This window comes from Aegilops tauschii, chromosome 1 (genome assembly GCF_002575655.3).
Source record: "Aegilops tauschii subsp. strangulata cultivar AL8/78 chromosome 1, Aet v6.0, whole genome shotgun sequence".
NCBI lineage: Eukaryota > Viridiplantae > Streptophyta > Magnoliopsida > Poales > Poaceae > Aegilops > Aegilops tauschii.
Window position 1 is genome coordinate 490155205 of NC_053035.3, and position 15286 is coordinate 490170490.

General features: G+C 49.8%; 1 protein-coding gene across 1 annotated transcript; it reads right to left on the minus strand.

The window, feature by feature from the left end:
* Positions 1 to 10998: 10998 nt before the first annotated feature.
* Positions 10999 to 12627, minus strand: LOC109764819 (uncharacterized). The gene has a single exon (XM_020323600.4). It carries the CDS (start codon positions 11761 to 11763, stop codon positions 11179 to 11181), a length of 585 nt encoding a protein of 194 aa, XP_020179189.1. The 5' UTR covers positions 11764 to 12627; the 3' UTR covers positions 10999 to 11178.
* Between the last annotated feature and the right edge of the window lie 2659 nt (positions 12628 to 15286).

Here is a 15286-nt window from a genome sequence, read left to right on the forward strand (position 1 = left end):
AGCAATCTTGCGGCTTCCATGCACGGTTATAGTTCTCTTGTGACCCGGCATCTTGAGCTGTAGATAGACATAACAAGGCCGTGCCATAAACTTAGCATAAGCTGGCCGTCCAAATAGGGCATGATACGGCCTTCTGATTTTCACCACTTCAAAGGTCAAGGTTTCTGATCTCGAGTCATGCTCATCTCCAAAAGCCACCTCCAGAGCTATCTTACCAACAGGATATGCCGACTTACCAGGCACCACACCATGGAACACCGTATTGGACGGTTTAAGATTTTTATCTGTTAGCCCCATGCGACGGAAAGTTTCATAATAAAGGATATTGATACTACTCCCTCCATCCATGAGTACCTTAGTGAATTTATAACCTCCCACCTGAGGTGCCACCACCAGAGCCAGATGACCCGGATTGTCAACCCGGGGTGGATGATCTTCTCTACTCCACACAATGGGCTGCTCGGACCAGCGCAAATAACGGGGCACCGCCGGTTCAACGGCATTCACCACCCTTTTATGAAGCTTCTGATCGCGCTTGTCCAAGCTAGTGGTGAAGACATGATACTATCCGCTATTCAACTGCTTCGGGTTGCTCTGGTAACCCGACTGCTGCTGCTGCTGATTGCCCTGATGATTATAGCCACCTTGGTTACCTTGATTACTTTGATTGTTATGTCCACCCTGATTGCCATGGAATCCTGAACCGGAATTTCCTCCGCCATAACCCGGCCCATGAGAGCCAGAGCCCGAACCGCCTCCTGATCCATGATCATACCGGAAAGAATCAGAATTTTTGAACTCTTGCATGATGTAACAATATTTCCAGAGGTGTGTAGACGGTTCCTCCTTCGTCCCATGCTTTGGACAGGGCTGGTTCAACAGATACGACAAACGGTCCGGATTAGGATTCGGCATTCCACTGCGCCGGGGCGGTTTACCCTTACGCTGCTGGCCCTTGTCATGTGTATTAGTGTTAGCCACAAAGTCTAAACCGTGGTCCGCTTTACGCTTGCTGCCGTTTCCATGACCCGCCGGGTTGTGGTGCTGCCCCTTGGCGTTGCCGCTCTTCTTTCCCTTCCCTGTCTTATCATCGTCAGACTCGGGATCCTTGGTACTATCAGAGTCGGCATACTTCACCAGTGCAGCCATGAGGGTTCCCATGTCATTACAATGACGTTTGAGCCGTCCCAACTTCAACTTCAAGGGTTCAAACCGGCAATTGCCTTCCAATGTTAAAACTGTGGTGTCAGCGTTGATGCAGTCTGATGAATGCAAAATCTCCGAAACCCGGCGCACCCAATGGGTTGTTGACTCTCCTTCCTCCTGGACACAGGCAGCTAAGTCCACAATTGACATGGTCTGCTTGCATGTATCCTTGAAATTCTGAATAAACCGGGCTCTCAACTCGGCCCATGACCTGATAGAATTAGCCGGTAAGCTCTTTAGCCAAGTGCAGGCCGTTCCTTCTAGCATCATGGTGAAGTACTTCGCACATGCCGCATCATCCACGTCCAGCATCTCCATGGCCATCTCGTAGCTTTCAACCCATGTTTCAGGGGATAAATCGGCGGTGTAATTCGGCACCTTGCCCGGGCCCTTGAAATCCTTGGGCAGGCGCACATTGCGCAACGCTGGGACAAGACATGGCACTCCCAAGGAACTAGAGGTAACTCCTGGTTCCACCGATGTGGTTGGACGAACCGGAGTAAGCTAACGGGCCTCGTGCTGCGCCGCTAACTCGGCCTCTCTGCGTGCCCGAGCCCGGTTCACCACCTCCTGAGCATCACCAGCACCACCCGCCAGGTTATGGCCACGGGGCGGATCATGGTTCCGCGCATTGCTTGATACTGCCGGTTCATCCATACGCCTGCTGTAACTCCGGCTTGGACGGGGAGTGGAATGAATCCGATCGCGACTATATGAATAAGCCTCCTGTTGAACCAAGGCTGTCTGAAGAAGCACCTTAACTCGACGCGTCTCGACCGCTGCTGGAGAATCGCCTTCGATCGGGATGGACGCCAGCCGTGAAGCGGCAGCGACAATGTTGTCCATTGGGTTAGAATAATGACCCGCTGGCGTGGGGATATGAGGTACCACAATGTTGTTCTGACGAGGCGGATCCACCAAACATGGCTGAACCGGCGCCCCTGCTCCGGGTGCCTCTGCCCGGTTTACCACCAGTGGATTACTGGTCCCTGCTCCTGGGGTGTTAAAGAGATTTCTAGCGTCATAAACCGGCGGCAGGCGAGATCGGTGCCTCCTCTTCAGGACTTCGTCTGACGCACTCTGATCCAGCATAATCCGGTAAGCTTGTGCATCAAAAGCGGCCCGCTCCGCGGCTATCCTGGTATCCTCAGCTGCTAAGTCGGCTTTTGCCTGGGTGATCTGATCTTGCACTTTCGCGATTTCCGCATTGTGTGCATCCTGATCCGCCAGGTTAACCTCCGCCATCAGCGTTGCCAACACATCAAACAAATCAGATAGAACCTGAGCTGGCGGTCGCACAAGGCCTCCTGCCCCAGCCGCTGCCGCCGCTGTTGATCCGGAAATCATCGCCGCTGCGGTCGAAGAGTGGAGCGCTGGTTGCGTGCCGGCCATGAAGATCGCCACCCGGTTTGGCAGATCAAAGGGGTCCGGAATACTGTCGCCATCGAAACAGCCCCCAATCCGGCCATCTTGTAACTGATATAATGACTCGGTCTCTCCAGTCGATGACTCGTCGCCGGAATAAACGACGGTCTCACCACCAGATTCCGATCTATCCTCAGATTCCCCTCCATGGATAACTCCCACGAAGGCACGCTTCATGACAGGCTTGACCCGGGCAGATCTCGCACGCTGAGCAGTTTCGACGAGGTCGGTGCAGATGTCCGGCTCAGGGCCCGGTTCACCGATCTTGCCAATGAAAACGTGTATGCCACCAAAGGGGACCCGATACCCGTACTCGATTGAGCTGGCCTTGGGGCCCCGGCCTGCATCGTCGATGTAGAGCTTGCTGCGACGACTCTTGGTCATCCGGCCCACAGCATAACCCTTGAGTTCTTCGAAGTTGCCCTCGAAGGACTTGAAACCATCGTGCGATAGCCCCACGGTGGGCGCCAACTGTCGTGGTTTTGTCACAGCAGATGTCCTAGAGAAAGGACTTAGTCGTGGAGCCATCGCTATGGGTAGCTTAAAGGGGTTAAAGCGGACAAGGGACGCAAGAGAGTTTTATACTAGTTCGGCCCCTTACGATGAAGGTAAAAGCCTACGTCTAGTTGTGATGGAATTGATGGGGTTTCGATGACCAGGGAGCGAATACGCTTTGCCTGAGTCTCGAGTTGTTGTCTGTTGTCTTTGAACCGCCGCCGGGTCGTCCCCTTATATACATGGGTTGACGCCCATCGGTTTACAGACTCTGAGGCCAGCTCATAATCGTGTCCGGCTCGGTCTCTGCTACTTCTATCTTACAACACAAGTTTACATCTCAATGCCGGTTTGTGTCTACAGGCCTTAAACCGGCTTTGGGCCCTGGGCCTTCATGAAGCGTCACCGTCTGTCTTCATAGCCTTCAAATACAGATGAACTACTTATGAAGTTAACCCGGCCTCTCCTAGCCGGTTTACGCCCAGTGGTAATATCCCCAACAGATAGTGTGATCAAAGCATATGGTTTTATACAGACTTTTGGAGAAGCATGTATTTACAAGAAAGTGAGTGGGAGCTCTGTAGAATTTCTAATCTTATATGTGGATGACATATTGTTGCTTGGAAATGATATAGAATTTCTGGATAGCATAAAAGGATACTTGAATAAGAGTTTTTCAATGAAGGACCTCGGTGAAGCTGCTTACATATTGGGCATCAAGATCTATAGAGATAGATCAAGACGCTTAATTGGACTTTCACAAAGCACATACCTTGACAAAGTTTTGAAGAAGTTCAAAATGGATCAAGCAAAGAAAGGGTTCTTGCCTGTGTTACAAGGTGTGAAGTTGAGTAAGACTCAATGCCTGACCACTGCAGAAGATAGAGAGAAAATGAAAGATGTTCCCTATGCTTCAGCCATAGGCTCTATCATGTATGCAATGTTGTGTACCAGATCTAATGTGTGCCTTGCTATTAGTTTAGCAGGGAGGTACCAAAGTAATCCAGGAGTGGATCACTTGATAGCGGTCAAGAACATCCTGAAATACCTGAAAAGGACTAAGGATATGTTTCTCGTTTATGGAGGTGACAAAGAGCTCATCGTAAATGGTTATGTTGATGCAAGCTTTGACACTTATCCGGACGATTCTAAATCTCAAACCGGATACGTGTTTATATTGAACGGTGGAGCTATCAGTTGGAGCAGTTCTAAACAAAGCGTTGTGGCGGGATCTGCGTGTGAAGCGGAGTACATTGCTGCTTCGGAAGTAGCGAATGAAGGAGTCTGGATGAAGGAGTTCATATCCGATCTAGGTGTCATACCTAGTGCATCGGGTCCAATGAAAATCTTTTGTGACAATACTGGTGCAATTGCCTTGGCAAAGGAATCCAGATTTCACAAGAGAACCAAGCACATCAAGAGACGCTTCAACTCCATCCGGGATCAAGTCCAGGTGGGAGACATAGAGATTTGCAAGATACATACGGATCTGAATGTAGCAGACCCGTTGACTAAGCCTCTTCCATGAGCAAAACATGATCAGCACCAAGACTCCATGGGTGTTAGAATCATTACTGTGTAATCTAGATTATTGACTCTAGTGCAAGTGGGAGACTGAAGGAAATATGCCCTAGAGGCAATAATAAAGTTATTATTTATTTCCTCGTATCATGATAAATGTTTATTATTCATGCTAGAATTGTATTAACTGGAAACTTAGTACATGTGTCAATACATAGACAAACAGAATGTCACTAGTATGCCTCTACTTGACTAGCTCGTTAATTAAAGATGGTTATGTTTCCTAACCATAGACATGAGTTGTCATTTGATTAACGGGATCACATCATTAGGAGAATGACGTGATTGACTTGACCCATTCCGTTAGCTTAGCACTTGATCGTTTAGTATGTTGCTATTGCTTTCTTCATGACTTATACATGTTCCTATGACTATGAGATTATGCAACTCCCGTTTACCGGAGGAACACTTTGTGTGCTACCAAACGTCACAACATAACTGGGTGATTATAAAGGTGCTCTACACGTGTCTCCAAAGGTACTTGTTGAGTTGGCGTATTTCGAGATTAGGATTTGTCACTCCGATTGTCGGAGAGGTATCTCTGGGCCCACTCGGTAATACACATCACTATAAGCCTTGCAAGCATTGTAGCTAATGAGTTAGTTGCGGGATGATGTATTACGGAACGAGTAAAGAGACTTGCCCGTAATGAGATTGAACTAGGTATTGAGATACCGACGATCGAATCTCGGGCAAGTAACATACCGATGACAAAGGGAACAACGTATGTTGTTATGTGGTTTGACCGATAAAGATCTTCGTAGAATATGTGGGAGCCAATATGAGCATCCAGGTTCCGCTATTGGTTACTGACCGGAGACGTGTTTCAGTCATGTCTACATAGTTCTCGAACCCGTAGGGTCCGCACGCTTAAAGTTCGGTGGCGATCGGTATTATGAGTTTTTGTGTTTTGATGTACCGAAGGTAGTTCAGAGTCCTGGATATGATCACGGACATGACGAGGAGTCTCGAAATGGTCGAGATGTAAAGATCGATATATTGGACGACTATATTCGGACACCGGAAGTGTTCCGGGTGGTTTCGGAGAAAACCGGAGTGCCGGAGGGTTACCGGAACCCCCTCCCCCCGGGATAAATAATGGGCCTTATGGGCCTTAGTGGAGAGAGAGAGGGCTGGCCTAGGGCAGGCCGCGCGCCCCTCCCCCTCTGGTTCGAATTGGACTAGGAGAGGGGGGCGGCACCCCCCTTTCCTTCTCCCTCTCCCCCTTCCTTTCCCCCTCCTAGTAGGAGTAGGGAAGAGGGGAGTCCTACTCCTACTAGGAGGAGGACTCCTCCTCCTGGCGCGCCATAGAGGGCCGGCCGGCCTCCCCCTTTCTCCTTTATATACGGGGGCAGGGGGCACCTCATATCGTAGCGGTGCTTAGGCGAAGCCCTGCAATGGTAGCAACATCATCACCGTCACCACGCCGTCGTGCTGACGAAACTCTCCGGCGAAGCTCTGCTGGATCGGAGCTCGCGGGACGTCATCGAGTTGAACGTGTGCTGAACTCAGAGGTGCCGTGCGTTCGGTACTTGGATCGGTCGGATCGTGAAGACGTACGACTACATCAACCGCGTTTTGCTAACGCTTCCGCTTTCGGTCTACGAGGGTACGTGGACACACTCTCCCCTCTCGTTGCTATGCATCACCATGATCCTGCGTGTGCGTAGAATTTTTTTGAAATTACTACGTTCCCCAACATCGTCCACAACTCTTTGTGTTCTACTCGTGCATATAACATCTACGCATAGACCTGGCTCGGATGCCAGTGTTGGGGAACGCGGTAATTTCAAAAAATTCCTACGCACACGCAAGATCCATCTAGGTGATGCATAGCAACGAGTGGGAGAGTGTGTCCATGTACCCTCGTAGACCGAAAGCGGAAGCGTTTTACCAACGCAGTTGATGTAGTCGTACGTCTTCACGATCCGACCGATCCTAGCACCGAACGTACGGCACCTCCGTGTTCAGCACACGTTCAGCTCGATGATGTCCCTCGTACTCTTGATCCAGTTGAGGCCGAGGGAGAGTTCCGCCAGCACGACGGCGTGGCGACGGTGATGATGAAGTTACCGGCGCAGGGCTTCGCCTAAGCACTACGACGATATGACCGAGGTGTGTAACTGTGGAGGGGGGCAGCGCACACGGCTAAGAGATTGTCTGTTCTGCCTTTGGGGTGTCCCTTGTCCACGTATATAAAGGAGGGACGAGGAGGAGGCCGGCCCTTGAGGGGGCGCGCCAAGTGTGGGGAGTCCTACTAGGACTCCCAAGTCCTAGTAGGATTCCCCTTTTCCTTTCCGGAGTAGGAGAGAAGAAAGAGGGAAAGAGAGAGGGAGTAGGAAAGGGCAAGGGGGCGCCGCCCCCTTCCCCTAGTCCAATTCGGACCCATGGGGGGACGCGTGCCTCCTTCCCTTTGGCCTGCCTCCTCTATTCCTGTATGGCCCAATAAGGCCCAATACTTCTCCCGGCGAATTCCCGTAACTCTCCGGTACTCCGAAAAATACCTGAATCACTCGGAACCTTTCCGATGTCCGAATATAGCCTTCAATATATCGATCTTTACCTCTCGACCATTTCGAGACTCCTCGTCATGTCCCCGATCTCATCCGGGACTCCGAACAAACTTCGGTCATCAAATCACATAACTCATAATACAAATCGTCATTGAACGTTAAGCGTGCGGACCCTACGGGTTCGAGAACTATGTAGACATGACTGAGACACATCTCCAGTCAATAACCAATAGCGAAACCTGGATGCTCATATTGGCTCCTACATATTCTACGAAGATCTTTATCGGTCAAACCGCATAACAACATGCGTTGTTCCCTTTGTCATCGGTATGTTACTTGCCCGAGATTCGATCGTCGGTATCCTCATACCTAGTTCAGTCTCGTTACCGGCAAGTCTCTTTACTCATTCCGTAATGCATCATCCCGCAACTAACTCATTAGTCACAATGCTTGCAAGGCTTATAGTGATGTGCATTACCGAGAGGGCCCAGAGATACCTCTCCGATACACGGAGTGACAAATCCTAATCTCGATCTATGCCAACTCAACAAACACCATCGGAGACATCTGTAGAGCATCTTTATAATCACGCAGTTACGTTTTGATGTTTGACAGCACATAAGGTGTTCCTCGGTATTCGGGAGTTGCATAATCTCATAGTCTGAGGAACATGTATAAGTCATGAAGAAAGCAGTAGCAATGAAACTGTAACGATCATAATGCTAAGCTGACGAACCTAATGATGTGATCCCGTTCATCAAATGACAACACATGTCTATGGTTAGGAAACATAACCATCTTTGATAAATGAGCTAGTCAAGTAGAGGCATACTAGGGACACTTTGTTTTGTCTATGTATTCACACATGTACTAAGTTTCCGGTTAATACAATTCTAGCATGAATAATAAACATTTATCATGAAATAAGGAAATAAATAATAACTTTATTATTGCCTCTAGGGCATATTTCCTTCACCTGTGTCCACCCACCAATCGTTGGACTGAAACACTGAAAAAACAGTAAATAAATTACCGTACCCAGATGCACCATTCTCATTGTTGCCCACAATCATGTTGACAGACTGGGAGTCCTGTCCTGGCTTCTTATACTTGTTAGGGCACTTGTTGGCCCAGTGTTCAACCGAACCACAAGTAAAGCAGCCCTCATCCTTCTTGTTCTTCTTGAAGGTCTTCTTACCCTTCTTCTTAAAGTCAGTATTGTGTTGGACACCGTTCTTTCCCTTGGGCTTGTGGGAGTTATGGTTCCTCTGGTTAACCATGTTGGCAACTGAAGTTCATTCGACCCCTTTTCCGTGCGAGTCCTTTGCCCTTGAATTCTGCTCAACACTCAGATGGCCAATGACATCCTCCACAGAGAATTCACGCCTCTGATGTTTCAGAGTGGTGGCAAAATTCCTCCAGGAATTAGGGAGCTTAGCGATTATGCAGCTCGCGACAAACTTGCCCGGTAACTCGCACTTAAGAAGCTCAAGCTCCTTAACAATGCATATTATCTCATGAGCCTGCTCCAATTCAGGACGGTTTTCAACCATCTTGTAATCGTGGAACTGCTCTATAATATACATCTCGCTCCCGGCATCGGCGGCCCCGAACTTAGATTCGAGCGCCTCCCACAAGTCCTTGGCGACATGCACATGTAAATATGTGTCGACCAGTTTATCTCCGATCACGCCAAGTGCTCCGAGAAACACAACGGTGGCCTCCTTGAACGCATTCTCCTGTTCAGGAGCAATAGTTCCCGTGGAGACACCGATGACCCAGAACAAGTTCATAGCCGTGAGCCATAAAGTGGTCTTAGTCTGCCAACGCTTAAAGTATGTACCGGTAAACTTATCCGGTCTCAGTGCAGCGGCAAAGCCACTTGCCGAAAATTTCCTACACATAATAGGTTTTTGGATTGTTGAGTAAATAGGCAATTTTTCAACTAATTTAATCCATAAATAAATCACTAGCATGGCATTGACTGAGGTGACGATGTACTGACTCTGATCTAAACATGCACGTACTAAGCAAACAGTAGACAAATCTACACATACTGCTAGTACTGCTAATACGAAAATAAACAGGAGCGGGATAAACGTGTTATACCCTCCAGTAGGCCAGGCAGAAGCCGCCGCGGCGGTGGCAGCAGCAGCGGTGTCCTCGGCGGCCTTCTTGTCGGCCTCGAGCTTCTCGGCGGTGGCACGTTCGGCGTCGGTGGACATGGTGATGATGAGGGCGACGCGGACGTAGAGGAAGTAGACGAACAGCGAGCAGTCGCGTAGTCGCTTCCCAAAAACCTATTCGCCCCTCTCCTGTACAGGAACCGGAGGGACGGGGTTTCGGAGACCTGCTCTCCCGGCGACCGTGTACGTGGCGGACTGGATGGAGTCACCGGCGACAGCAGCAGCAAAGGAACAACGGTGGGCAGTGCGCGTGAGCAGATGCGATCTGATCATGGTCGTTAGGGTTAGGAGACACCGCACACTTATATAGGCGCAGCCGCGTGGAGAGACGTGGGCTCGAACCACGTCCGAGTCCTCAGAGAACGTAGGTGTGAGCTCGGCTCGGCTCAATCCCGCAACCCGCGGCGCGGCGCGACATGACGAGGCGTGGCGGGCGGCGGAGGAGGAGTGCGCGAGGGCCTCTTCTATTCTCAAGCTCCAATAGCATGTGAAAGAACATCCCTTATAAAGAGGTCCAACTCCTCTTCCACTTCCGGGGTGGGACTAAACTTCCCACCCCGACCTAGTGCCAATAAACCCACATGGGCCCTTAGAGATTTTTCAGAAATTGCTATATGGGCCTAAAGCCCATTCCAAATTTCAGCAAAAATCGTCAAAAAGTTTTATCGTTTTGGACTCCGTTTGGTATAGATTTTCTGTAATAAAAAAATAAGTAGAAAACAACAACTGGCACTAGGCACTAGGTTAATAGGTTAGTTCAAATGATATAAAATTGCATATAAATTATCTAAAGATTGATAATATAATAGGATGAAACAATAAAAAAATTATAGACACGTTGGAGACATATCAGAGACTCAGGTCATCTTGGATTAGTGCAACATTCATCGGCGGGATGAGGCTACCATGCGAGGTTTACGACAGAAAATATGAACCTCGCATTGGAGGAGTATGAGTACTGGGTGCATCGGGACAAGCCGGTGAAGAAGGGGGCGAGGAAGGAGAATAAGAAGGAGGAGGAGGAGGATGAGGCTGGTCCCTCAAGGGTGATCGAGCTCCGACATTGACTGGGAACAATCTCTGAGTAGTTTGCAGTAGTCGAAGTAAGTTTGTATCCGAACTGAACATCTTTGAAACCGGGTACATATGAACCCGCTTTTCAAAAAGCCATTTTAAACATGTTTTAAAACATGAATTTTTCAAAACAAAATTTTACATCTACCTTCTCCGGCGACACAAAATTTTGTGAAAAGTTGCCCTTTTCTTTTGCCTCCACAAAAAAAAACAATTTTTAGTGCTTCTAAATAGCGTTCCACAACACTTTTTTTTTGTCTTTTTTTGCACGGGCCAAAAGAAAATGTTGTTTTTCAGCGAAACTTTCGGTGCACACACACAATGTGGAGCTGTATCCTGTGGAACTGTTTTTCAGAATATTTTGGCAATTAGAAATGTGTTTTCTGAAGTGGGTTCATCCATGTATTTTCCGGCTCCTCCCGTGCTTTCTTTCTATGTACCCACAGCTGTAGATGTAGCCTGCTTTCACCCGGGTCCTGACAGTCCCCGGACGACAGATAGCCAAAGCGACACAGCAATACAAGCGAACCACGTAACCATCACAATTGAAATTGCACAATGTTTCACGTTTAGTCGTTTACAGAGGATGTGGTCATGTGGATGATTTATGTTTTCTGAAGGTGAAGACATGGCAACGTTGTGCTCGCCCTGCCGGGCGACCGGCGGCCGCCTCGAGCAGTTCAGCACTAATTCTAAAATCAAGCGGCGACCGGCCTTGGGACGTGGCCGTAGTTTTCCGGCGTGGCGGAGACGCTCTTCTGTGCGCGCAGTTGCTGGTAGAACCTCCTGATGAACTCGTCGGCTTTCCTGTCCACTTGCTGGTGCTCGCCCGCCGTGAACGGTGAGTCGATGATGCGCAGCTGGCCCGTAGCCGCGCTGCGCCCGAAGGCCGGCGACGCCCACGCGGCGGAAGAAGGTGTCGCCGCCGCGAGCCCGTCCTCGTCGTGGAAGAGGTGCCCGCTGTCGTTGAGCATCTCGAACACCCTCGCGATGTCTGCCGCGTCGTAGCTGTTGTAACAGCCGGCGGCTTCGTCGTCAAGGCACTTTGCAGCGACGGAGGAGGAGCGAGAGCGCGCCGCCGCGCGGCGGTGGAAGTTGACGAAGCCGCCGAGGGCCTTGCTGGCGTCCCTGCTGCGGTGGAGGTCCATGGCGAGCTTACGCCCGGACGACAGCACGCCGCGGCGCAGAAGGTAGACGACGGTGCGCGCCAAGCGCCACAGCCGCCGCCCCACGGTCTTGGGCTGAGCAGCAGTGGTCTTCCCGGCGACGACCTTGACGGCCATTTTCCAGGTGGGTAGCAAGTGGAGCTTACTGTCACTCGCTCTTGGTCGCTGGGTAGGTACTAACGATACTGTCAGTCACTCTCGTCTGGCTCTTGGTCGTTGGATAGGATAGGGATGTCAGGTATTTGAAGGAGCGAGGGCTCTGTGACCTCTGTCTTCTGTGTCGTCGCGTGTCGGGCTGGGTCTGAAACGAGGGATGGTGGCTTTCATTATTGGTCGTGGTCGTGGTTGGCGAAGGATATGGAGCACCAACCTGCCTGATTGGAGTACTTTTTTTTCTTCCTTTTTAAGGTTGCATGATTAGAGTAAAATAATAATATGGGAGATAAGTGCAACCCCAGGTTTTCGGTGTCTGCGATGTTGATGTTCTCAACATCTCGGAGAAGGAATTTGGAGTTGTCTCCAGTATTTGCTGATGATGCTCGATCGTCCCGTTGGTGCAGTGCGGCATAGGTCACTCTAGGCCATACTTGCTCGTACTACGGAAAAAATGACAGTATTGCTGAGTTCAACTTTAACGAAGATGAGACATGCGCATCCGTCAGAAGAATGCCGTGTATTCATAAGGGGTGAGTTTGCATTCGTGTAGTGACGGTCTGTATTATATTTATAAAAGAAAAGGAGGCAAGAACAATTTCATCCAACTAACAGCTACGTGCTTATATTTTTTTAAACAATCACCGGGGGGAGAGGATCCCCGCCTGAATCTACGTGCTTAGATATAAAGTATACATGGTAACACAATTATTGATTAAAAACAAAAACACAATTATTGGTTAAAAAACATAATTATTGGTTAAAAACAAAAAACCACAATTATTGGTGTCTTAATCTGCTTTGGATAGGCCAGGGCCACGTCCTTCTCTTTTCTTTTTTGTTTGGATAAAGGACACTAGTTGCCAAAATAAGAGCGCTTTGCATGATCCACGTAGCACATAGAAAAATATGGTACGTAGCACCACACCTAATTTCATCTACAGAGGTCGGTGCTACAAAGTACAAATCTCATGTGCAGAAAGTTTGGTTTCAAGTGCTCAATAGATTGTTATCCAAATTTAGGAGAAGAAGAGATTAGGTTTTTCTTCCCTATCCCTTGATGGCTAGGGTAAACACTTCCCTTCAAACTTTACCAACGAGCATGTAGATTCGTCTCCCCTCTGCCTGTCCCTCCGGCGGCCGGTGACCGGGGAGTGGGGGGGGGGGGGGGGGGGGGCGATTCCGGTGCCTCCGCTCTGGTTAGGTTAGGTTTTTGTTTTGTCCTTGCATGTCCTTGGACGGATGGCGGCACCTCTTCTTTGAGTTTGTCTTCCGGGCTCTGATTCTCCTCAAGATCGTCCATCTGGGTGTATTCGAAGGAGCTCCGGCGTAGATTCCTACCGTCTTCTTGGGGCGGTAAGGTTAGGTTTTCTCGCCGTGTCGCGATATTTTGTGTCAGCTGCTTTAGATGTATTCAACGGTTCAACGACGACAACTGCGGCTCCAGGCGCGCTAGTCCTTAGGGGCACGTGCACGAAGACTTTACGGGTTCTCATCGACAAGGTCAAGCCGGCTTCGATAGGAGAGCGACGACAGCGGTGGGTCGATGACTCATTCTGGCAGTGGTAGTGGTTGTTGGGTGGTCTCGAAGTCTCGATACAACTTTTATTCTGTTTGAGATTCTTTGTACTTCCGATGAACTTTGATAATAGATCTGAAACTTTTTTTAAAGAATATTGTTATCCAAATTTTGTATAATCTAATTTACAAATCTTATAATGAATTGCTGACAATTATTTAGCTTAGCTAAACCTTCCTATCCATCAACGCCATATTTCAACCCGGCAATCCGACCCATGGGCGGTCTCGCCCGTGGGCACCCGACCCGAATGGGTAGGGTATGGGTCGCCATCCTTTAGCTAAAAAAAAGTAGTAAGATTGTAAAAAAATCGTTTGTGTTGAAATGCTCGATGGTGCCCGATTAGGTCGGGTTACCCGATGGGTTTGGGCATGTGTGTGATTTCCTACCCATGGGTAGGGTCGTGGGTCTATGATGGACCCGATAAGCATTCGGGCATAGGTTTTGTTGAGGTCGACCCGACCAAACCCGATCCGACTGCCAGGTTAAGCCATATTGCTTGATAATCGAATTTGTTTAAGACGCATAGACTTTACCTCCTGTGAATTAATTAAGTGGATGGAGACAGAAAAAATATTGCATGGACTGGGTGACGTTACGTGTTTTGCTAGTCATGATTGGAGAGCGATCGTGAGAGGCGCCGATCATGGGAGAAGCGCCATTCTCGACCAGATCCGCCACTCCTCTGTTGGGGCAGCCCAACAGTGTGTGTGTGTGGCAGAGGCAGAGCTTGAGCCACCGCTACGGCCATCCTTCAGCTAAAAAAATAGGGCAGTGATCTGCGCCGGTGCGCCGGCCGAACGATTCGGCCGGTCGCACCGCAGCCGTCCGATTTACCTTTGTATTAACCGTCAGATCTAATCCTCACCAAAGTCAAACGCAGCTTCATCTCTTCCTCCGCTGGTGTACACATCTAGCCGCCATGGATGAGCGAGGCACCCAGACTCGAAGCACCACCGGGCTTGGCCGCCCCCGGCGCCGGTCACCGCCCTCGCCACCGGTTGCCGCCCTCGCCGCCGGTGGCCACCTGTGTTTCATGCTGGCTCGGCGCATGCAGCAGCGTGTGCCCCGGTTGCAGCTCCCCCGGCGATGGTCGCAACTCCGCTGCGACGGTCGGAGCTGCGGCAGCGAAGATCACCGGATGCGCGCCCTCGAAGACGAGCTCACGTCTTAACCGAGGCAAGGCTTGAACCATCGCACACCCTCTGTGTTGCAAACGTTGTTAAAAAAGCTTCAACCCCTGGATGGAAAAGCTTCAAGCCCTAGATGAAAAAGCTTCAATTGGCACTGCGATTCACGAGGAGGTACAACCGCTGACGCAAAATGTTTCAACCTTAGATGAAAAAAGTTTCAACCAGATGATAGAGAGAGCTTTAACCAAAGGCTGCTCAAAACAAAAGAAAGTTTCAATCGTTTACACAAAAGCTTCAATCGTGGACGGAAAAAGCTTCAACCGTGTGTGAAAAAGTTTCAATCGTTAAGAAAGAAAGCTCCAACCTGACATTGCAACCAGAGAAAAGTTATGTGTTGTAGCAAAACGTGACGCCGGTCGTAGCAAAATGCTATGCCGGTTGTAGCAAAAATCTATGCCGGTTGAAGCATGTAGCAAAACTGCAGCGTTTTGTCATCTTCTTCCACCTCCAGCCGTCGCTGGTTGAAGCTCAGCCGTAGCGGGCAGTCGACTGGTTCCCCCGGCGCGGTCCCAGCACCTCCGTCGCGGCGCCCCGATACAGTCCATAGCAGCTTGTTGGAGCCCCAGTCGCAGTCCGCCCCGAGCTCGTAAGCCATGGCCGCCCTGACCTTGAGCTCGCAGGCCATGGCGCATGGGAGCAGCACTCCCCATGGAGGAGGTGCAGCTGTGGGGTGTGAAGGGAGGAATGCTCGGAGCTGCCTGGTGCTATGGCGGAG